This window comes from Orcinus orca, chromosome 1, assembly GCF_937001465.1.
Source record: "Orcinus orca chromosome 1, mOrcOrc1.1, whole genome shotgun sequence".
Taxonomy (NCBI): Eukaryota; Metazoa; Chordata; class Mammalia; order Artiodactyla; family Delphinidae; genus Orcinus; species Orcinus orca.
Genome location: NC_064559.1, coordinates 174,264,410 through 174,288,818, shown reverse-complemented (window position 1 = coordinate 174,288,818; position 24,409 = coordinate 174,264,410). Strand labels below are relative to the sequence as shown.

The 24,409-nt window shown below is 42.5% G+C and overlaps 1 protein-coding gene across 4 annotated transcripts in view; it reads right to left on the bottom strand.

Annotated features, from left to right (window-relative positions):
* Positions 1–375: 375 nt before the first annotated feature.
* Positions 376–24,409, bottom strand: part of ATPAF1 (ATP synthase mitochondrial F1 complex assembly factor 1) — a 37,924-nt gene continuing 13,890 nt past the window's right edge. The window contains exons 7-10 of one of the 4 annotated variants that reach the window (XM_033416502.2): positions 20,889–20,984; positions 19,091–19,198; positions 13,068–13,141; positions 376–5,076 (exon numbers count right to left, since the gene is read on the bottom strand). In XM_033416502.2, coding sequence (XP_033272393.1) covers positions 4,863–5,076; positions 13,068–13,141; positions 19,091–19,198; positions 20,889–20,984 — 492 coding nt within the window. In that variant the 3' untranslated portion in view covers positions 376–4,862. Of the gene's footprint in view, positions 5,077–6,604; positions 8,033–10,897; positions 12,036–12,066; positions 13,142–19,090; positions 19,199–20,888; positions 20,985–24,409 lie in introns of those variants that run through there. The other 3 variants (XM_049702485.1, XM_033416505.2, XM_004285773.3) reach the window with 3 other exon arrangements.

Below are 24,409 nucleotides of genomic sequence, written 5' to 3'. Positions count from 1 at the left end.
CTAATGGAAAAGAAACTGAAAAAAATACATACATATATATATATATATATATATATATATATATCTCAATCATTTTGCTGTACATCAGAAACTAGCACAGCATGGTAAATCAACTATACTTAAATTTTTTTTAAAAACCACCAAAAATTAGGAACACTATTAATAAAATTCATCATTAATAGATCTAGGGTGAAAATCAAATTATCATCTCCATATGTACTGGAAAAACATTTGACAAAATCAACACTTGATTTTTAAAAGTAACTCTATAAGATAGAAATCAAGGGCATTTTTCCTAATGTGATAAAATATATGTTTTTCAGAGCCAAATGGAGTAGTTATGGTACTACTGGTAGTTAATATGGTAGTTAATATTTATTTTTTTAAGAACTGCTAATTGTTAAGCGGTAATTCAAGAATCATTTCTACTAAAGTCACAAACAAGATGAGGATGCCCACGTCTATTATTTAACATTATATTGGAGGTAATAGCCAATGCAATTAGGTAAGAGAAAGACATCAGAAGTGTAAAAATGGAAAAGAAGGAAAATGCTATTATTTGCAGACAGTACGGTTGTCTCCCTAGAAAACACAGGAAGTCAACTAAAAATTTACTATAAACAATAAGAGAACTCAGTAAGGTAGCAGAGTACAAAAATATACATAAATTAATAGCTTTCATATATTCAAACTACAGCTAGCTAGAAAATATAATGGAAAAAGAAAGTCCCACTTACAATGGCAACAAAAAATGATAAAATAACTAATAATAAATCTAACAAGAGATGCACACCTATGAAAAAACTTTAACACTGATGGATACAAAATAAGCTGAGCAAATGGAAAGATACGCATTCTCAGATAGAAACACTGTCCTTATTAAAGATGTTGGGACTTCCCTTGTGGCGCAGTAAAGAGGCCGCCTGCCAATTCAGGGGGCACTGGTTCGAGCCCTGGTCCAGGAAGATCCCACATGCTGCGAGCAACTCAGCCTGTGCGCCACAACTATGGAGCCTGCACTCTAGAGCCCAAGCTCCACAACTACTGAAGTCCACGTGCCTAGAGCCTGTGCTCTGCAACAAGAGAAGCCACCGCAATGAGAAACCCGCGCACTGCAAGGAAGAGTAGCTCCCGCTCGCAACTAGAGAAAGCCCGCTCACAGCAACGAAGACCCAACACGGCCAAAAAAATTAATTAATTAAAAAAAAGATGTTGATTTTCCCCTAAATTAATGAATAAATTTAATCTGATTTCAATAAAAATTCCTATCATGTTAAAAAAAAGTTATGAGACAATTGGGGAAATTTGAATATGACTGCACTTTTGATAGTATTAAGGAATTATTGTTATTTATTTTAGGAATTTTAAAAAAGTACTTGTCTTTTAGAAATATAAATGGAAGTATATATGGATGAAACAATATGATATCCAGGATTTGGAGGAAAAGTGGGTGGGGATATAAATGAAACCAGATTGTCATGTGTTGAAATTTTTAAATGTTGGATCGTAGGGACCTGGTTTCATGCTATTATTGGCTCAATGTTTGAACATTTCAACAATAAAATGTTTAAAAAAGGAACTACACTAAGGGCAGATTTCTGGGCCTCTTCTCATAAAGATTTTGTTTCAGTGTCTCTGGGGTGAGCCCATGAATCTGCCATTTAGCAAGCTCCCCAGTGGTGTTTATATAGAAGACTAAGGTTTGAGAACCTCTATTATGGACTGAATGCTTGTGTCCCCCCAGATTCATATGTTGAAACCTAACCCCCACTGTGATGGTATTTGGAGATGAAGCCTTTGGGAGGTGATCAGGCTATGAGGGTAGGGCCCTCAGGAATGGGATTAGTGCCCATATAAAAGAGACTGGGAATTCCCTTCCCCCTTCCACCATGTGAGGACACAGTGAGATGACAGCTGTTTATGAACCAGGAGGGAGGTCCTCACCAGACACTGAATCTGTGGATGCCTTCATCTTGGACTCCCCAGCCTCCAGAACTATGAAAAATAAATTTCTGTTGTTTATAAGCCACCACATCTATGGTATTCTGTTATAGCAGCCTGATGGACTAAGATAACCTCTTCCCGTTCCCCATATACTATTGGTACTTGTGGGGTGGGGTAAAAATGGGAGACTTCCAAGAGGGCTAGGGTGATGTCTTCTAATAATAAAAGTGGTAAGTTAGTATAGTTTTAACATCTTACAGAGGCAGCATGGTGGGGTGGAAACAGTATATCTATTTCATTCATTTGTTCATTCATTCATTTATTCCATAAGTATTTACTGAGGGCTCATTAGATGGCAGGCACTGTTCTGGGGCCAGGTGCAGATATTGCCCTTGCTTTGTAGGTGATGACAAAGCCTCAGTCTTCTGAGGAACTTTCTCTAGGCCCAGGTGTCCCACTTCATAGCTCATAAGACTGAGGCTGCAGAAGATGCTAAGTAAGCAGCAGGTCAGAGAGGGGGTGGTTCTTAAAGGGGAAGGGTCCTTGGCTATCACTCAGTCTAATCTCAACAGAGTATATGAGAAAACTGAGGAGCAGGGAGCAAAAGGGATCAGCCCACAGATAAATACTGATGATGACAGACATTCTCTGAACCGTCTCTACACATGTGCTGGAGATGCATTTTGTCTTTTCTTCCTCTCATCAACTCTGGGAAGGAGGGAGATTTGTCTTTCTGTAGCTGTTAAGTTGTCCTTCCCTCCAGAGGGAGGGATGGAGGGGCATGAAAGAGAGAAAGACAATCCCCTTAAGGGGGAAGAACTCCTTGGACATGTTAGGATGACACCCCAAACTCTGCCCTGCAGTTCTCTTTGGGAGAACCCCTAGGTGCCATTGTGGCTTCATTTCCTGGAAATGGGAAAACTGTGTCCCCCACATCCAGGAAGCAGCAATTCAGGCAGTGGGCAGGAACTACTTCTTGGTGGAGACCCACACTGCACTCCATGGAGTCTGGATTCCATGGCAAGTACAGCCTGTGACTTCCTGAAGTTGTTATCCAGCTGGTCATGGGCTGCATTTGGGCCTTTTTCAAGAAGCATCTGTAGGAGCACAGCATTGCCCGAGGCTAAGAGAACTAAGGGCGTGTGCTTTTCTCTTCCAGGAAGTCTTCCTGCCTTATGCCAGCTGCCTGGAACCAACCCTCCTCAGGGGGGAGCCCTTGGCACAGAAAGTTCTTAGTGCTTTGCAGAAATGCTCCTTGCTTAAGCCCATGAGATTATTGTCTTCCCTTTGGATTGTAAACCCTTAAAAGTGGGTTCTTATTTCTTTTACCTTCTCCCCTGGAACACTGTAGCAATAACTAACTGTTGTATGGGATTTTCTCGTTCACAAAGTGCTTTCATCACTCCAGACGTTTTTCGAGTCCTGCAACAACCACGGGAGGTGAGTATTGGCAGCAAAAGGTGAAATGACTTGGCCAAGGGGTACAGCCTGAAAGTGGCAGAGCTGGGACTCAAACCCACGCCTCCCAACTCCATTCATGGTCCACCCCCTTGCCCAACATTGCCTGAGCGCTTAGCAGATGTAGTCACATGACCCACCCTGTAGGTTAGGGAAAGGAGAACAAATTTGAAAGGGGGTAGGCACTTTTCTAAAAGTGTTCTGGGAAAGTAGATGAATGCAGACATTTGTACCTGGATCCGTGTTAATGCAATTAACAGCATTAGGATCATCAACTATCCTCAGTAACCTTGACACCACCTTAGATTTCTTGTTTACTCTTTGATACCCTGGCGAAATCTGCTGGGACAGGTCATACTCCATACAGGTAGCACCCAAGAAAGTACGTCACTTAGTGTGAGCCGAGGGTAGAAAAGGAGAAGGAGATAGGGAGGAGACCAAGTACAGAGAGAACGGGTTCAGGAAACAGAAGGCTACTGGAGGGTCACTTGGCTTCTAGGGTGGAGGGTCACCTGCCTCTGGGAATAAGGCACGTGGTAGATCACCTCTGAGATACCCAGAGCTTCCCTGACCGTGAGAGCAATTCCTTCTCCACCGGGGCACCCAGAGGACACAGTGCAGGCTGCTGTCTCTGAGAAAAAGTGAGAAGGGCGAGAAAGTTCCAGCCAATCAATCCCAGCTCCAGTGGGGTGTGAGTCTCCCAGCTGAGCTTTGTAGCTGAGTTTCCATCCATTCTCCATCACTGCTGCCTGCCCAGCTCTCCGTACATCATCCGCCTCTGCTCCCTCACCACAGGCGAGAGCAAATGCACATACGACGGATGGAGAGCTTCAGCCTACACAGGCAACACGCAATTCTCCATGCAGCTACAGGGGCCAGGCACAGTAACCCAGTGCAACAGATAATCCAGCATTGGGCTCCAGGGGTCATGGGCCTGGGGAATTCTCAGCTCTCACAACTGAACGAGGAAGCTATCTGGACTTCAAGGGTCAGAAGGCCTCTGCTTTCCTCTGTCGTCCCTCAAGGTCCTCACCCAAGACATGCTAGGAACAACTAGCATCTCCCCAGAAATTGTCCCTAGAAGCAGACAATAATCAAATCCTTATTTTTCAGATATCTTCACTTGTGTTGCCTGGGATGAAAGTGCAGAGAAAATTTGCAACAAAAGGATGGAAGGAATGTTGCTACCAATACCCTGTGTGATGTAGGGGAAGTCATTTCACCTGGTTTGGGGTCTTTTTCCTCAGCTATAAAATCACTAATTTTTGCAGGGGTTCCAAAACCAGGCTGAGCCTCAGAATTACCTAGAGATTTTTTAAAAAATTGTTTTCCAGACCAAAAGAATCCATATTTCAGTGGTGGGGCCCAAGAATCAACATCTTTGGCAAGTTCTTCAGGTGTTTCTGATGCCCAACCAGGTGGGTAAATTACAGGCTTTGGTCTCTTTAAGCTGTAAACTGTTATGTGCGGTGAGTCGACAAGGAATTAAGTAAGTAGCGGTCTGTAATCAGGGGTAACTTGGTCTGATAAGCCAAATAATCTGGCAGGCCCTGCACCTTGGCCTGGAACTTCAAGTGCCACCTGGCTCCTGACCCAGATGTCAGCTCCTGGGCTCTGAGTCCTGCATCCACGCCTCCCTTTCTTTGTCCAGGTATGGGCACTGGGTCCAGCCAGCTGGTGGTTAAGGAGAGAGAAATAGTGGTCACTCCAACCTGTATGCTCTGGTCTGGGCTTAACCCAGCCTTCCCCTCCTTGCTCCTGCCCGCCAGCTTGTGAATCCCGCCTTGAGATTCCCCAATTCCTAATGTCATGCTCTCTGGCATGATTACTATTGCTCAAGCCTCTTTAAATTCTTGGAAGAGAATTTCTGAAAATGGCAAATACAGTGCAGGAAAAATAGCACAACAGAAACTTGTGTTCTAGAAGTAGAAGATCTATGTTCCAGAAGCAGAAGTTCCCACCTCGTCTATATAGGAGACGTGTGCCTTGAAAAGGTAAAGAACTTAATCTAACAGCTACTACTCTGTACTTGTATTATGTGTGAAGTATAGAGCTAAGTACTCTACATGTATCATTTAATTATTTTCTTAACTTTTGAGATAGGAACATTAATTTTTAAATTTACAGGTGAGAATACAAAGGCTCAGAGAAGACTTCCCTGGTGGCGCAGTGGTTAAGAATCCGCCTGCCAATGCAGGGGACATGGGTTTGAGCCCTGGTCCGGGAAGATCCCACATGCCTCAGAGCAACTAAGCCCGTGCGCCACAACTGCTGAGCCTGCACTCTAGAGCCCGTGTGCCACAACTACTGAAGCCCATGCGCCTAGAGCCCATGCTCTGCAACAAGAGAAGCCACCGCAATGAGAAGCCCCTGCATTGCAACAAAGAGTAGTCCCCGCTCTCCACAACTAGAGAAAGCCCGCATGCAGCAATGAAGACCAAACACAGACAATTAATTAATTAATTAATTTAAAAAAAAAAGGCTCAGAGAGATTGAGTAATTTGTCCAAAGGCAGAGCTGAGATTCTAATTTAGTCCTTACTCTTAACATCTACGATGCTGTCTCCCCAGTGTCCTCATTTGTAAGATGGGAGTAATGTTATCCTCATAGTATTGTTGAAAAACATCAAATGGAAGAAACTTAGGTGGTGGAAGCAAATATCTCAGTCTGTTGGAAATCATACACCAAGTGAGACTCAGGAAAACACCTCTGTGCTTCCTCTTTTCCCCTGCGAAATCAGTGTCAAAATATAAGATCTGTCAGCTTCTTCCCACCTGACCAGAGGCAGAGCCAAAATGCGAAAATAAATGTAGATTGAAGAAATAAGAATGCAAGGTGAGGATTCATGCCAAATCATGAATGTCGGAACAATAACAACAAAAGTGATCTGGGGGGCTTCCCTGGTGGCGCAGTGGTTGAGAGTCTGCCTGCCGGTGCAGGGGACACGGGTTCGTGCCCAGGTCCGGGAAGATCCCACATGCCACGGAGCGGCTGGGCCCGTGAGCCACGGCCGCTGAGCCTGCGCGTCCGGAGCCTGTGCTCCGCAACGGGAGAGGCCACAACAGTGAGAGGCCCGTGTACCGCCAAAAAAAAAAAAAAAAAAAAAGTGATCTGGGGATCACAATGGACCAAAAGTCAAACATGACCCAGTAGTGATGCTTCAAACCAAGGCAAGGATTTTTGTGTGTGTGTGTGTGTGTGTGGGAGGGGGTGGAGTAAGTGAAACACTTGAGGGGACACCTCTGATTACCTCTGATTACTGCCATGGCAGGTGTAGAAGAGCACCAAGGAAAAGCGAGTATCACATCTGTAGGGAGGGACACGGGTTCCCGGCAACAGGCAAGGTTCAAGTCAAGATGTGATGGGAATGCTGGGCTGAAACCAGTCAGATGAAATGATATAGGGATAAGTGTAGAGACCCAAAAGTCAAGAGTTCCAGGTAGGAAAAGCCATGTTTGACAGCAGATCCTGGGAAGACAGCTCAGGGTGGAAGTGGGGACGAGGTTGAGGGGAGGGCACGGTGGAGAGGCAAAGTGGAGAGGTGACTTCAGAGTGGGCCAGGCCAACTTCCAAAGGACTTCCATCCTAAATCCACTCTGGTCACCCCACAAGATTATCTTTGGCTTAACTCCAGGCCCCAACGGTGAAGCAGACTCTGGTGAGTTTGTCCAGAAGCATGGGCTGGGGTTCTGGGTCATATAAGGAAAGACAGAAGGTTGCTCCATTTGCTGAAAAGACTCCAAGGCAACTTGAGAGCTATCTTCACACATCAGCAGGAGGCGCTGTGGGGTAGAAAAGCCAACAGACTTTTCTGGGAGGCTCCAGTTATGTGGGGCAGAACAAAGCCCAGTGAGGGGAGGGAGAGATGGTTAGATTTCAGTGCATGGTGGGGACAAACTCGCAATCACTCAGAGCTATCTCTGCAGGGCCCAGGTCAGCTAGCAGGGTAGAGAGCTTGCAGTCCCTGGAAGTTTTCGAACAGTTGCCCAATGGCTTGGAGATGCTGTAGGCAGGGCTGCTGTGGTGGGTGGGAGGTTAAACTTGACCAGGTTTTCTTCGGTCTTTCTTGGAAACGGTTTCTTCAAATGACAGCTTATGGGAAGCCCAGTAAAAAAACAAAAACAAAAACAAAAACAAAAACCTTGCTTCTCTCTGGTTGAGTTGGGGATAAGGACCAGGCTACCAGGATCCCCACCTCTAGGAACTGTTGGGATGTTCTTGAAGTACAGTTGAAAACTAGTTACTAGATAGCGTATGAGATCTTTTTAATGCTAAGCCCTGGTAAGCCAAGACAGGAGCTTGAACGTGCCAGGCTGGTAAAAATAATTGTTTTGCTCCCCAAGTTTGCTCGCTGTCTCAGTTCCTTTTGCTTACAAACCCTGGACCAGCTGCCTCCTCTGATGGCTCCTTGGCTTTGTTTTCACATGCAGCCTCTGCAGTAAGAACAAGCGAAATGGCCACTGCCTGGGGCTGGCCTGGGGCATAATCGCGATGGGTTTGCCAAGGCTGGGTCTCATTGTACGAGGGATGTTTGCGGACACAGGTGGTCTGAGCTGAGCAGTCATCCAAGAGGAATTTATTCAACAGTCACTGGTATCTTCTCTCTCTGTGCTGGGCTTCATGCTGGACCCTGGGAATACAATGTCCAGTAAGATATGATCTGTGTCTCTGAGGAGTGTCCAGTCTCTGGGAGAGACAGCCTTGTAAAGGCAGAGCACAAAATGCTGGGGAAGCTCAGGGGAGTACCCACCAGGTGGGGACAGCGTAGAGGGGGTTAAGTGCCAGGGAAGGCTCTGGTAGAGATGTTTCAGTGGAGCTTTGAAAGACAAATAAGAATTAACTTGATGAAGGGGGAAAAGCTGGCAAAGTCTATGCTAAGATCAGAGCAGAGGGAAGAACAGCACAGTGTATTTGGGGAACTGCCGGTCATCCGGACTGGCTGGAGCTAAGGGAGTCAGAGAGGCCTAGCAATAGATGCGCCTGGAGAAGTCACCAGAGACCAGTTCTTAAAGCTCTTGTGAGCTGATCCAAAGGGACTTTGTTCTGAAAGCTCTAGGCAGCTTGGGAGGATTCGTAAGTTGTATGAACTGACTTTTGTTGTGGCTCTTCCAGTTCCCGAGGCCCAGAGGGCTCAGCAGTAGCCCTGTGAATCTGAGGGATGAGCCTGCTCAGTGGGCGTTACCAATGATACCATTAAGTCTGGAGCACGGCCTTCTATTCCTGGCTTGGTTCCTGATGCAGCGACCTTCAAGTCATCTCTTGCCTTTTCGTGCACCAAGTCCCTCCTTTAGCAGAATAGGGATAAAAACGCTGCCACCACCCTGCCACATTAAGAGAATTGCCAAGACCAAAATGTTCCACGTGGTATGAAACAGAGCACAAAAAGGTCCTCCTTTAGGTAGAACATGATGGCTCTTGAAAGAAAGTTTGGATGAATCACAAATGTATAATGAGTGCATTCTGTTCTTAAGTTGTTGGCAGGATAACTGGCACACCTGTTTCTCAGGGCGAGGGCTTGTTCAAGAGACACCCATGACTTCTTAAGGCCTGAGCTGGCTATTGGAACGGGTTTGGGGTGATTGGGAAGCTGCCCTCTTTTCTGAGCTGGAGGTGGGGGAAGGCAGGGGGTGCAAGGAGAGCAGCAGCACATCCCACCAACCAGCAGGTTTCTGCTGATCTCATTGGGTTGTTAGAAGGACTGAGACGATCCGAGTAAAGGGCTCAGCGCCATGCCTGGCTCATGGTAAGCCCCCAGTAATAGATGTTAGTGGTATTGTTAACGTGTATATATTTTGAGACCAACTCTGAACTCAGAGCGCCTCCTGTCTCTTGGATGGAATATATATTCTTTGAGATTTTAATATCATCTACCCTTTATTCCCTGTTAAGCCATGGGTGCTTCAGGGCAGGTACCATGGTCTAGCAAGACGTGCATTCCCCACAGCACCCAGTAGTGTTCTCTAACCCTCCTTGCCCCTCTTCTGAGATGGCACTGGTCAGTTTGCCTTGTATTGTAGTTAGTATTCATGTCAGTGTCTTGCCTCACTGAACTCTGAGCTCATCAACGCTGGACTGAACCTTTAAATCTGTGCCCAGAGACAAGCATGCTTAGCTTGGCCCTGCTTCAAGGCCTCAGCACTTGCTGATCTCCTTACCTGGTACTTTCCCCAGCTCCAGCATCAGCTGTCACCTCTGCAGAGATGGTGCTCCTGACCATTAAGTTATTGCCTTCACTCCACGTTCTATCGTATTTTAAAATTTTCAGTATTTGAAATAATCTTGTTGGTTTATTCATTTGTCTTCTCCACAAGAATATAAGCTCCATGAGAACAGGGGCCTTAGTTGTCCCTTCATTGCTGTATTCCCCAGTTTCCTATAATTGTGCTTGGCATATAATAAGTGCTCCATAAATATTAATGAATGCTGAATTGATTCTAAATTAAATGGCTGGGGGAGTGGGCCTTTGTACCTCTTCTCCAAGACTGAACAACAGGTCAGTATTGCAGAGATTGCAAAAACCAGAGCATGTGGCTCCTGCTTCCCAACTGCTTGGGGAAGAAAGAAACAGCAGTATAAACATCATCAGAACAAGACAAGGCAAACTCTTACCAGGCGCTAGATGTGAGGCACAGAATCAGAGGCAAGAGACACAGGTGGTGGCTGGAACACAGCTTGAGTGCAGGGACCATCGTACTCACTCCACTATGTCAGCACCTAACTCAGAGGTTGTAGAGGAAGTGCTCTGTGAGCGACTATTGAATTGCACTGAGCAGACAGCCCACCAAAGAAGTGCAGGAGGTTAGCTGAGATACAGAGAATCTGTGTTTAACTTGCTATCTTCCTACTCAGTTAAGTTTTCGACCTGTGTGTGTCAAGAGAGCCTCTTAATTTCAAACTATTTAAATATAAGCATATACAGAACAAGATAATGTTTTGGCTAAAATCTATGTCATTTATTTATTTAACAAAAACCTGAGTATCTTCTCTGTTCCAGACCATGTCCTTGGTGCTGAGAATGGAGATAAACCCTGGCCCTCAAGGAGCTCACATCTGGGGGAAAGATACGTACATGAGTAAATATAATGTAGCGTATGCCGAGGGGGCCCCTACAGGAGGCAAAGAGCAGAGGGACCGGATTCTACGGTTCATGTCCACAGGAACGAGAGACCTGGCTAACGGGTATTTTTTGTGAAGAACAGATAAGGTAGTGGTCCTCAGAGTGTGGCTGGCTAATTATCGACATCAGAATCATCTGGAGCACATATTAAAATGCAGATTCCCAGCACTTCAGCAGGTTGGGCTTTGGGACCTGGGAGTCTGCATTCTAAAGTGCTCTAGGTAATTCCACTGCAAATTAAAGTTTGAGAACCCGTTTGCTTATAAAACTGGAATGAAGAATGATCTGCACATCTGAAATGCTCATTTGTGTTGGCCTTTGGTGAGAGGCAGGGCAAGAAGGGAGGAAGAGGGGAGATGACATTTATTAAGCTCTATATAGTCTCTATATAAGTTAATTTAATTCTCACAATAATCCTGTGAGGTAGATATTATTACTCTCATTTTACAGATAAAGAAACAGAATTAGAGAGCTTAAATAATTTGTTCAACATTTGGAGCTAATGAATCCCAACACTGAACCTAGATTCACTTAACTGTAAAGTCTGTCCACTTTCTGTAACACCATGCTGTACCAGGGGACTGATTAATGTAACAATTTTCTTTTAGTTCTTTGCCAGATCTTGCTAGGTAAATATAAAGAACAGCCAGATGGTACTCTGATCATGTCCGAAGTAACTGGCCATGGATACATACTTCTCTGGCGAGTGGGGGACTCAGGGCAAAGCTGGGAGGAACAATAAAATGAGCAGCCAGTTCTGGCTTCTTTCCCCATCATTTTCTCACCTTCTGGTGGAGGTGTTATGAAAGGTACTATGGCTAAAGCCTGGGTCCATCTGGAGGGAAAAGGAAACATATCCATGAAAGTAACTCCACCTGATATCAGAGATTCCTGGGACTCCAAACATCCAGACTCAAGCTTCTCAAAAAAGTTAACTGTCAGGAACAGAGGCCTGAACTTGCATTAGGAAACAGCTCAACCTTAAGAGAAACTGTGAAAGACCAGCAACTTTTCCAGGTTAAACAAACACTATCTCTTTCTACACACAGACTCAGAAGTACAGCAAAATAAACACAGCTCAGAAAATAATGGGAAGTCCAACCCCATTTAAAGGACTTGGGGACAAGCCCAACTTATAAAAAGTCTCCTGTAATAGAGAAAACACACACACAAACTGCAAATCCTGGTTACATTCCCCCTCACTCTATTGTGTCATTCGCCAGACCACAGGCAGGAGCAGCGAAGTGGAGCATGTTAGATGAAGAAAAGGAAAGGTGTTATAATAGAGGCAGCTGACAACAGTACTGGGGGCGGGGACACGCTCCGGGGCCTCGAGTTCAGAAGGCAGGTGTGTAACCGCCACCGGCTTCTACCGCTGAGCGTGGAGCCACAACAGTGGCACTACTAACCAAACCTGAGTTTCCTGTGCTGGAGAGCTTCTTTCTTATTTCTGGCATTTCAAGCAACTGCTGAGTCCAAAGATGAGTTTTGATGAAATCAGCCCACAGTACTGACGCTATGGATAGAACACAGCTTAGATTTCACTATTTAGTGTAACAAAGATTATAAGCCAGACTTTATTTTATTGCTACATTTTCTCCACACCCATTATGGGTACATTTGCTTCCACCTACCTTTTCTATAATACTGGCATGGTTTAGAGTTGTTAAAAAAAAAAAAGAAAAGCCAGTCTGGATTCATCCTCTCTTTACAAAAGTGTTGATTTATTTATACTGCACTTGATTCAGCCCCTCCAAATACACAGCTTCCAACAGGCAGAGTTAGAGAAGCAGGCACCACAAACCATAGTTTAAAAATATGCAGGCAGCAGGCACTGTACCCGTTTAACTATAACGGGTAATCTGCTGATACTTCAAACCAGCTACACTAAAGCCATCTCTGGGGGCATCTAGACGGAGTCTTAATCCTGATGGCAATATCTGGTTGTTCTAGAGTCTAACAGGATACCTGGGTTATGCCTTTGGCCAGCCAAGTGGGAAGAGTATGTAGAGCCCACATCTAACTACAGCAGGTCTTCAAGCTTGTTATCCTGTCACAGTTTATAAAGATGAGGAACTAATCATTTGGGAGCTGTGCAGTCAAAATGTCCAGAAAACAAATATACTATTACAGTGTGTAAAATCAAGTCAACCATCGTGTGGATCCTTGGCTGTCTCTGGTTATGACCTCAAACACTTAAAAAGGAAACCTCAAGTATGCTGGGAGATAATGATCAGAATGCTTGGGTACCTTGGTTCCTGACTATCAAGTAACAGGGCTCACCGCCATGTTACTTCTTGCAACAAGCATACAGGGCAACTCCTTAGAGACTGCTCATTATCGAGGCTAAGCTCCTGAGAGGTCAGGGGGTGGGCAGGCTCAGGACCATCCAGGGCTGAGCAAACTCTGTAAACCAGCCTTACAGCTCTAAGTCTTATCCTGGTTCTGAGAACATTTCAGTTCTGCTCCAAGTCCGCTTTGTTCCAATTCAGCGATGACAGACATATATTTGAACTCATTTGGTCTGAAGTTAAAGGTCTCCACTAACCCGTAGGTCTCTTTTCGATCAGTGGCATAGAAGAGCTGAACTTGGTTGGCAATGCACTGTGCCTCAGCAACATTCTGAAAGGTAAAAAGAACAGTCAGGTCCTTTCCAGCACAGGGCATGAAGCTCTGTGTCCAAGTCCTATGGCAGTTGGCGGCCCTCATCCAGGAGTCACTGCTTGCAGAAAGCTTCCCTGACATCCCAAGTCTTGGTGAGCTGCCCCTTTTCTGTGTATTCAAATTACCCCACAGGTCCCTCTAACATAGTATGCATCATACTGTATTGTATGTCCTTTTTTCCCTCTTTTTCTTTTTTGTCTGTCTTCCTTTGTGTGAATTTCTCAAAGTATGTGCTTCTTTTACATCCTGTACCCAGTGAAATCTGGTGAATGTTTGCTAATAAATTAATGCATATGTTAAAAATTTCCCTCTTCATTCAGTTCTTTAGTAACTGTTAAGTTTATCTCAAGGGGGAAAAAAATAGCAATAGTTACCCAGCTCCAAGAACCAGTTTGTGAGTTACTACTAAGTTCTTGACTAACCGGACATACTTTGAATAAAACCTGTTCCTCATACCACCTCAGTCAAAAAAGTAGTGCCAAGGCCAGCTGTAGTTTTACAATTCGTCCATAAAGTCTATGACACAATGTTTTTTTCTTTTTTCTTTTTGACTGTGCTGCGTGGCTTGTGGGATCTTAGTTCCCTGACCAGGGACTGAACCCAGGCCCTCGGCAGTGGAAGTGCGGAGTCCTAACAACTGGACTGCCAGGGGATTCTCTATGACACTCTTTCTTCCCTGTGATGGAGCCTCGTTTCTCTTTCCTTGAGTGTTGGCTATACGTAGTGACTTGCTTCTAACGAATGGACTAAAGTGGAATGATGAAAAATGACTTCTGCTATTCAGTCACAGAAGACATTGCAGGTTCTGTCTTGCTATCTCTCTTGAATCACTTGCTTTGGGGAAAGTCAGTTGCCATATCATGAGGACATTCAAGTAGCCTATGGAGAAGCCAGTGTGGCAAGGAAATGAGGCCTCCTGCCAACAGCCATGCAAGTGGGGTCAGAGGTGGGTCGTCAAGCCCAATCAGCCTTCAAATGACTGTCGTCCTTGCCAACATCTTGACAGCAACTTCATGAGAGACTCTGAGCCAGAGCCACCCAGACATGCTGCTCCTGAACTCCTGACACACAGAAACTGTGAGGCGATAGATATTTGTTGTTTTAAGCCACTAAGTTTTGGAGTAGTAATTTGTTATGCAGTCATTTCTAACTAATCCACCCGCAAAGCCCCAGGGAAAAGAAGGGGCCACCTTCTCTAAAGCTCAGTAGCAGGGAAATGGTGACCAGACCACTCTGTGTAACAGAAGTGGGATCAGGACACAGGCTACACTCTTGAAACCTTACAAGAGAGTTACTTCAAAAACTCTTACTTTTGTTTCCTATACATTCTCTGGTGCCAGCTGATCAGAGGCACTTATTCATGATTACAATGTTCACACAGCCAAAACCCAACCCCAAGTGATAATGGAAAATTCCTACTAAAACTGTCAAAAGTGTGCTATGCGTAGCTACAGTGATGAAAAGAGGTTTATAAATACCACAGCCTGCTCCACCTCCATTCCCTCCTATGGGCCTTGCAGGTCATTTCTCATAAGCAGGCACTGATCTCTGAGACTGGATCTTCAATCAAAAGCCATTTTCCAAAATGCTGGCTATTTCAAATTAATAGAATTTTAGAGCTGGAAGGGGCCTTAGAGATCACCCAGTCCTCATTTAATGGACCAGGAAACCAAAGCAGATGAGGGTCAGGGATAGACCCAAGGTCATATGGCTAACAAGTGGCAGGCCAAGGACCAGACCTCTGAACTCCCAGGCTGGTACTCCCTCCACTTCACCCTGATAGTATTTCTGGTGGGGCAAATAATTAAGACTGATCAAGGTCAATAACTCTACTTCATCATTTTTACCTTTCTTATATTCAAACATGCCTCAAGAACAAACCATCTCTAAAGCAAGTGCATAATCTGAGGCAGATACCACCACTCTCTGAGGCCCTAAACTGTAGGGCCTGTGAGTCAACTTTTATTTGAGGCTTAGGATGGTGGAGGTAAGGGTGATTTCAGTTGTGTACATTCTAGAACACTGCTGCTCAAACTGCAGAGTCCTAGGTGGAGGTGCCTCTGGCCCCTTCACCTCTCTTTCAGCTGTTATATCCTGGAGTTTTACATAATAAGATTCTGTGTGGATAAAGGGCTCTGACCACTAGTTTGAAGACCATTAGAATGGTGGGTAGAGAGTTAAGATATGGCGATATGTGCAAATGTCTCTCATGGAGGATTATGGAAAGCTCTCCTGCACCCCAACCCCTGCCCACTTATTCACCCCCTGCCTTTTATTCTCTCAACATGAAACAGTAGTCTCTTCCCTTTCCAAGACCCAAGAAGATAAACATATTAATTCCCTATGTTGCTCAACAAGGAGGTTTATTAACAAACCTGATTCCTCCCTCTCTTTCAATCTTAATAGCTACAATCAAATTACCAAGTCTTGCCCATTTTATTCCCTATATATTTCTGGAGACATTCTCTCTCCTCCATCCCTACTACCACTGCTCTAGTTTAGGTCTTTACTACTTCTTGCCCAGACTATTGCAACTGCATTTTAAATGATCACACTGACCAGGCTAGAACTAAAAAATATTTAGGAAGCAAATACTTAAGGTTAATGGTCTTAAAATCCAACTCTTTATGGGTCAACCTCCATTCAAAACCCTTTAATGATCTTTTTGTGCCCACAGGATAAAGCTGATCCTTTAAACACAACCCACCAAACCTCCTTTTTTAATATACCAGTGACAGCAAACTGTTTGTAATACCCCAAGTCATTTTATGCCTCCTAGCATTTATGTATTCTATTTCCACCACCTGGAACATTCCCCTCCCCCTCCCCACTTTACCCTGCTAAACTCCTGCTAATCTTTGAGGTTCAGCTCAGGTGTCATCTCTAGGAAGGCTTCTTCCTCCTTCTGGGCCAGGAACGCTCCCCCTGCCCCCTCCCCCAATGCTGTGCATGTCTCTCTCCTAGCACTTACTACGTTCCAATGAAATCATCTGTTGACACACATGTGGACACAAATAAGGCTTTCTAATACTATACTAAATTTTCATCATTAAAGTTAATCAGTTCAGAAGAAACCTCTAGTTTCCAGGTATTTCTATTCATTCGCTTTACTGTATTTGGAAACACTATGCCTAAACTGCAAACTCATGCATGAGTGTGCAGGGGATCATATATTTGTATTACATTTCTAGGTTTCCCATCTCTGAATCGTGTATCTCTACACTAAATTCTAACATGTCTAATTCTGTACTACATTAGAAACTCACAGTCAAGTTGACTTATACAAGGCAAAGGTATGTTGTCTGGTATGATGTTAAATGTTATAAGGCTAGGAAGCAAATTTTAATAATTATGGGTCTGAGACCACTAGGGTGAGGTGGTATAAATGCTAAAACAGAAAGGGTCTCCTCTGACCTCTAGAGTCCGCTTCTAATACAGTTAGATATTATGCTTTGCTGAAGATCAGAAAATGCAGTATAATCTCTATGTCACTCACTCCTGTGGTCAAATTTTAAACTTTATCATTATTGATAACTATATCCCCTCCAAATCTCAATTTGAAACATCCGTACTTTGTCTACTATTTCCTATATTTAACACTCACTCCCAAATTAAAAAATCCTTTAACTCAAGTAGGACTCGCAGTTCTGTCTCTAACCTTTCTCATGTTTCCACTTCCCTCTTTATCCAACTTGCACTCCATTGTCAATAATTACAATCATTCCTTTGCATTCACTTTTAAATTCCTGGTCCCTATCTTGCTTCATTACATCACTTGGCTAAACCATAACCCTAGTTAAATCCAACTCTCGGTCCTCCCTCTCTGTGCTTGTACCCGCACACCCATTCTCTCTTCCATTTTCCTAGATCACACGTCAACAAACACTCTCTGGAAAGGGAGACACTGTTAATATTTTAGGCTCTACGGCCCTACAGTCTCTGTTGCAGCTACTCAACTCTGTTGTAGAGGTAAAGCAGCCATAGATAACATGTAAATGATAAACATGGCTGTGTTCCAATAAAATTTTATCTACAGACACTGAAATTTGAATTTCATATACTTTTCACAGGCCAATGAAATATTATTCTTTTTTAGTTGTTTGTTTCCTCAACTACTTAAAGATGTAGAACACATTCTCAACTCATGGGCCTGTCCTAGACAACAATTTCACACTTTCTCTTTTCCACCCAAAAGTCCAACACCTATTCTTCCATCCTCACTCTCAGCTGACGATCTTTCTTTTCACTAAGCAATGTGAAGAGAACTTCTTACAAGCTACCACCACCTCTATTCATTTAACTGTATTTGTGTCATTATATCCTGGCTTCTCTCCTGTTGTTACGTTTCTGGCAAAGATCAACCCCTCATTCCCAAGACTCACCCCACTCAAAAACACCACTTCAACAACTCTCCAGCCTCCTTCTTGTCCATTATCAATATTTCCCTCTCTACTGGATCTTTCCATTAGCCTATACATATAATGTTATTACTCTCATTTAAAACAAAACCAAAAAAACACTCTCATCCCCACTTCTTACACCCCATTCTCTCGTTCCCTTCTCAAAAACATCCTTTGAAAGACGTGTTTATGCTTACTCTTTCTCTTCCCATTCTTTCTTAAATGTACTCCAATCATGCTTCTGTCCTACCACTCCTTTGAAACTGCCCTTATAAAGGTCCCCAATGACTTCCATGTCGTGAAATCTAGTAAATTCTCAGTCCTCATCTCATTTGCCCTACCAGCAAGTGAGATTTGGCTAGTTGAGCACCCTTTTTCCTTGAAACATTTTATCTTAGCTTCCAGGGGCTTCTACCATCTTAGTTTTCCTCCTGTCTCACTGACTCTTCCTTTTTAATCTTCTTTGCTGATGCTTCCTCATCACTCCAGGGCTCAGTTCTTAGACCTCTTCTCTTTTCTACCTTAATTAACTTCCTTGGTGATTTCATTCAGTCTCATGGCTTTAAATAACAACCTGTATGCTGACTACTCTCATTTGTCTCTCTCTAGCTTGGACCTCTCCCCTGAACTCCAAGCTCGTGTATCTAACTGCCTGCTACCTGGATATCTAACAGGTGTCTCAGATTTAACGTGTTGAAAACTGAGCTCCTGATCTTCCTCCCAAACCTCTTCCGCCTGCAGTCTTGTCTGTCTCAGTTAATGGCAACTCCATTCTTCTGGGTAGGATTTTGGGTGACTTCCAGTTGAGTGTGATGGGTAGAAGGAAGAATGGGAGAAATGGGACTGAACAGTTACAGGAATAACAGACAAGGAAGGAGAGTCTCAATTATGTCCTAGACTTGGGGCTTACTGCTACTATGAGATACTAGCTGCGTAGCATAACTTTTCCCTTTCTTGTATGCAGCTGATTAAGAGACAGAGGAAAAATAAGTGGGTGTTGTAATAAAGAACCTCAGGAGGAAGAGGCACTAACGTGCCCACTATCTTGAGGACATCCTGAACTTAAGCCCTGCCAGATAAATGAGACTGAAATGAGCAAGGACTAGACGAACAGGCTGAACAGTAATCATAAAACTGCTCCTGGCCCTGGATATGTAAAGAACACACACAACAGACATCATTACCTACGGGCATATGGTCAATGCTCTATCCCAGGAAATGGGAAAAGGAGGAAGGAAATTCACTATGTATGATGAATGCTGTACATGTGAACAGTGTGGAGGAAGATAAAAGATTAAGAACTATTCTAGACTTTGAACTCTTCCCTACATTTAAGAAGCCAATTTACTTGTCCATAGTCTCTTGCCTGAAACCCCTAGGGCCAGATGTGTCTTGGAGGCAGAATTACTGGATTTTAGAAAGGTAACAAGTGCAGATACCATATAACTGTATCTGAATACCTTCAGGATCGCCAGGTAAATCCAAAAAGGTAAAAGTTGATTCTTACCAGAAACGTGGAATCCATTTCTGCTGTCATCAGCACTATGCCCTTTTCTTCCTTAAGTTCAGGGTAGTGATACAAAATCAGCTGGCTGGCTGCAGCTTCCCCTCGGGTCTGTAAGGAGGAACACTTAATCAAGGCTCAGTAAGGTGCCACCACAACAAAACTGCGACTTCACAGCAACAGAGAGTCTGGAGGGAATTCTGGCTCTTAACAGCCCCTTGGGTGGCTGGTGAGTCAGAGGACTAGCACGTGGCGGTGGCCAGGTCTGCCAAGGCACATCGAAACTGACAGCTTGCACAGTGTTATTTGTGTCTTCAATTGAAAAAGGTTTGGCTTTTCTCCCGGAAAATGTTTACAGTAGGCAGTGAATCCTTCATCACGGCCATATATTTAAAAACAAAACGGCACAAGCAGCTACCAGATCAAGTCCTAAATAAAGCAATATGCCTGTGTAATTGCCGCCTTTATGGACTAGTGCATTTCACAGTTGAAATCTACTCCCCTTGGCTGGCTCTGAGGACTAAGCTCTTTTAAGCTGTAGCAAACAGCTGGAGAGTTTGCACATGGGCCAGATTTGTAATGTGCAGTTTTAAAATATAATCTGGGTGGGAGGAAGGGGGGAAAGAAGAATGGGAACATCATAATTTCATGAAGAAGGGACAGGGCAGTGGTGACTAGACCTCACTCCAGACTAGGAAGAGAGGCTAGGTTCAAAGCCTAAGCCCTCACATAGTATAGAAGGAAACAACTATACATTCAAAAGATCTCTGGGTTTCATCTTTAAAATTTCAGCAAAAGTCCTTTTAATTATCAATACCTAATTATTGCTAGGGTACTCTTAATAATAGTTCAGCCTCAGTTCTCTCGAACGTACTTCAAATACACATCATTTTGGTCATAATTATGTTTCTGGATCTTTTTCCTATACTTGTATATGAGCTTCACGAAGGCAGTCCTAGCGTAGTTTCCAACACAACAGCATAATGGTTAAGTTCATAGACTTTGGAGTCCATAACCTGGAGTCAAGCAACCCCAGCTCTACCACTTACCAGCACTGTGAACTACCTTCTCTGAGCCCACTATTTTTTTTTTTTCTTTTCTTTCTACTTTTTTTTTTTTAAAAAAACAAACACAATATAATTTTTGGATACAATCACAAGGGCTACAGTCATGAGCAAATTCTCATTCTGTTTTGTGCTCCCTTTACCCCAACTTCAAAGCGATTATAATACATTCTTGTTTTTGCCAGATTCAGCCTCCAAATATAGAATGTCAATCCTAGTGATGATCTTATTTAAAATACTTTTATTTTAAAAGCTTCAAATGCTTTGGATCAAACTTCTTCATCTAATACTTGGGAGTAAAACAAAGAAAAAGGAAGGAGGGAAGCAAACAAAACGACATCTGTGAAATGAAAACTAAGCATCTAGCACCTTAGAAAGTGCTGACCTGGTTAATAAAACACATGTAAGACAAAGAGCCTACCTTAAGGTTATGAAGATAACCATCACCACTCACCCATGTTTGTTAAGTGAGGTACATGCAGTAAATGTTATAGACGTATGGGGAAGAGAGCAGAGAGCCAGAAATAGTCAGAGAACGTGTTTTGGGATCTTTTCAATTTCTAGGTAGTGAGCGGGGCCTAAAAAGCTAGCCCAACAAAGTATGACAATTCATCAGTGCTACAGCAAATCCTGCTGGTAGTTAGTACATATTATGTGTCCTCAAGCCTCAGCAAGGGCTCATAATAACACAGAGGGGTAGGCCTCCTTCATCTAGGGGCTGAGCACAGGCCACCTACCTGAATATTTATAAGTGCAGTGAAATGGAGTTCAGTACCTGTCCACAGCCCGACAAAAAACTCATAACCTTCCCTTCTTGGCAGTGCACAAAGAAACTGTGGGAAACAAATACATGAGGAGACAGATGAATAACTAAAATCATTTGCTCTATGTCCAACCACCTGTGTCATTCACTCCATTTCTTCAAAGTTTGGGTTTTAAAACTTTTTTTAAATTATGAAATTCATATGTATGTGATAATGTAACAAACACTCATACACTACCCAACCCACCTAAGAAAGAAAGCATTAGAGATCCAATTGAAGCTCTCTCTGTAAACCCATTCTAATTCCATTCCAGTATAACAGGTAAACTGCATTTGGTGTCTGTCATTCCCTTTCAGGTTTTTATACTTTTAATGTACAGGTATACATCCATAAACAAGAAATAGTACTGTTTGCATGTTTAAAAATTTAAATCGTATCAAATTATATGTATACTTTTTTTTAACATCTTTATTGGAGCATAATTGCTTTACAATGGTTATATATACTTTTGCAACTCGCTTTTTTTTACTTCACATCATACTTCTAAGATTTACTCATGTTGATAAGTATAACTTCTAATTCATTATTTTCACTGTTATATGGAATTTGACTACAGAAATTTACCACAATTTTATCTATCCTTCTTTTGATGAACTTTTGGGTCTTTTTCAATTTCTAAACTTTCTAATGCTGCTGCATTAATTTTTGTCACAATTATTGTAATCACTTCATATTCTACTATCTGAGGCTGATACTGAAGTATGTCTCTAAACACCAAGAAATAATTAGTTTTATGCTCAAGATGAATTGGGGACGAGTGGTGAAGAGAATGGTGCCAGAACAAAACAAAGTATAATCGGTCCAATATGCATTAGTCATGGAATTGTCTCCTTACTGCTAACCACCAAGGCTCTGTTTTATTATTATTACATGAGATAACCTCAGTGCCTAATGGGTAAACGTTTTTTTTAAAGCTTTATTAAGGTATACTTGAACTATAAGTTGCATATATTTAAAGCGTACAATTAGAATCGTTGTGACATATGTATACAGTGAAACCATTACCACAACCAAAGCAATGAACATATCTATCATCTCTAAAAATTCCTTTGTAATTCATATCTCCCTCTCTCCCACTGCTCTTAAGCAGCTGCTGACTTGGTTTCTGTCACTACTGGTCAGTCTTCATTTTCTAGAATTTCGTATAAATGAAACCACAGACTCTATACTTCTTTTTGGTCTGGCTTCCTTCACTCAGCACAACTGTTTTGTGATCTATCCATGTTGGTGCATATATCAATAGTTCATTCCTTCTTATTGCTGAATCTTACTCCATTATATATGTATTGTATATGATGTATATGTACACACACACAATTTCTTTATTCTTTCACCTGTGATAGAGTTGGGTATCTTCAGTATTTGGTTATTACAAATAAAGTTGCTATGAACACTTGTATACACGTCATTGAACGGACATATGCTTTCAGTTCCCTTGGGAAAATATCTAGGAGTAGAATGGCTGGGTCTTATGGCAGGTATATGCTTAACTTTTAAAGAAACTGCCAAACTCTTTTCTAAAGTGGTTGTACCATTTTACATTATTACCACCAATGTATTAGAGTTCCAGCTGTCCCATATCCTCACCAACACTTGGGATGGTCAATCTTTTTAATTTTAGTCATCTTAGTGGTATCTCACTGTGGTTTTAATTTGCATTCCCATTATGACAAATGATGTTGAACATCTTATAACTTCCATTGCACTTCATTGGTGAATTGTCTCTTTTGCTCATTTTTAAATTGGGTTGCTTGTCCTCTTATAAAGTTGTAAGAGTTTTTAGTATATTCTATATACAAGTCACTTGTCAATATATGTTTGCAACTATTTTCTCCCAGTCCGTGGCTTACCTTTTCATTTTCACAACAATGTCTTTTGAAAAGTAGAAATTTTAAATTTTTTTTATTGTGGTAAAATAGACATAACAGTTACCATTTTAACCATTTAAAGTGCACAATTCAGTGGCATTAAGTACATTCACAATGCTGTGAAACCTTCACCACCATCCATCTCCAGAACTTTTTTCATCTTCCCAAACTGAAACCCCATACCCGTTAAACAGTAACTCCCCACCCTGCTTTCCGCTCATCCCCTGGCAACCACTGTCCTTCTTTCTGTATATGAATCTATTCTAGGTACCTCATATAAGTGGAATCATACAGTGTTTGTCCTTTTGTGACTGGCTTATTTCACTTAGCGTAATGTCTTTAAGGTTCATGAATGTTGCAGCATGTGTCAGAATTTCCTTCCTTTATAAGGCTGAATAATGTTCTACTGCATGTATGCATCACATTTTATTTAACCATTCATCTATCAGTGGACACTTGTGTTGCTTCTACCCTTTGGCTACTGTGACTAATGCTGTTATGAACATGGGTATACAAAGAGAAAATTTTAATTTTGATGAAATCTCATTTATTGATTTTTTCTTTTATGGTTTTGTGCTTTTTGTGACGTATCGATACTTAAATCTCTGCCAAGCCCAGGTCACTAAGATTCAATCTAAGATTTTTTTTTCTAGATCATTTTTTTTTTTTGGCAGTACGTGGGCCTCTCACTGTTGTGGCCTCTCCTGTTGCAGAGCACAGGCTCCGGACGCGCAGGCCCAGCGGCCATGGCTCACGGGCCCAGCCTCTCTGCGGCATGTGAGATCTTCCCGGACCGGGGCATGAACCCGTGTCCCCTACATCAGCAGGCGGACTCTCAACCACTGCGCCACAAGGGAAGCCCTTTTTCTAGATCTTGAGTTAATTTTTGGATACTGTGTGAGGTAAGAGTAGAGGTTCATTTTTTTGCGTATGGATACTCAAATTGTTTTGCACAATTTGTTGGACATGTGTTGAAAAGATTATCCTTTCTCTATTTAATTACCTTGGCACCTTTGCTGAAAAACAACTGACCATGCATACGCTGGTTTACTTCTGAATTCTCTATTTTGTTCCATTGATCTATTTGTCTGTCTTTATGCTGGTACCACACTGTCTTCACTACTGTAGCTTTATGAAAACATAGTCTTGAAATCAGGTAATGTAAGTTCTCTAAATTTGTTCTTCTTTTTCAAAATTGTTTTGTTATTCTAGGTCCTTTGGATATCCAAATAAGTTTTTAAAATTGGCTTGTCAATTAAAAAAAAAGAAAAAAAAAGCCTATTAGGATTTTGATTGGTATTATATTTTATCTAGAGATCACTTTGGAGAGAAATGACAACAATATTGAGTCATCCAACACAGTATATCTCTCCATTTACTTAGATGTTTTTTATTTTCTCTCAGCAATGTTTAGAAGCATTTTTTGAGAATCTTAGAAATTAGTATAGACATCAAGTCAGCTGATCCATCTCATCTATTCCCTTTCTCTTAGGTCTTCTGGCAGCTCAATACCCCAGCAACAATTTCATAATTCCTTTTAGGTATGTATAATCAAAATAGCATGGC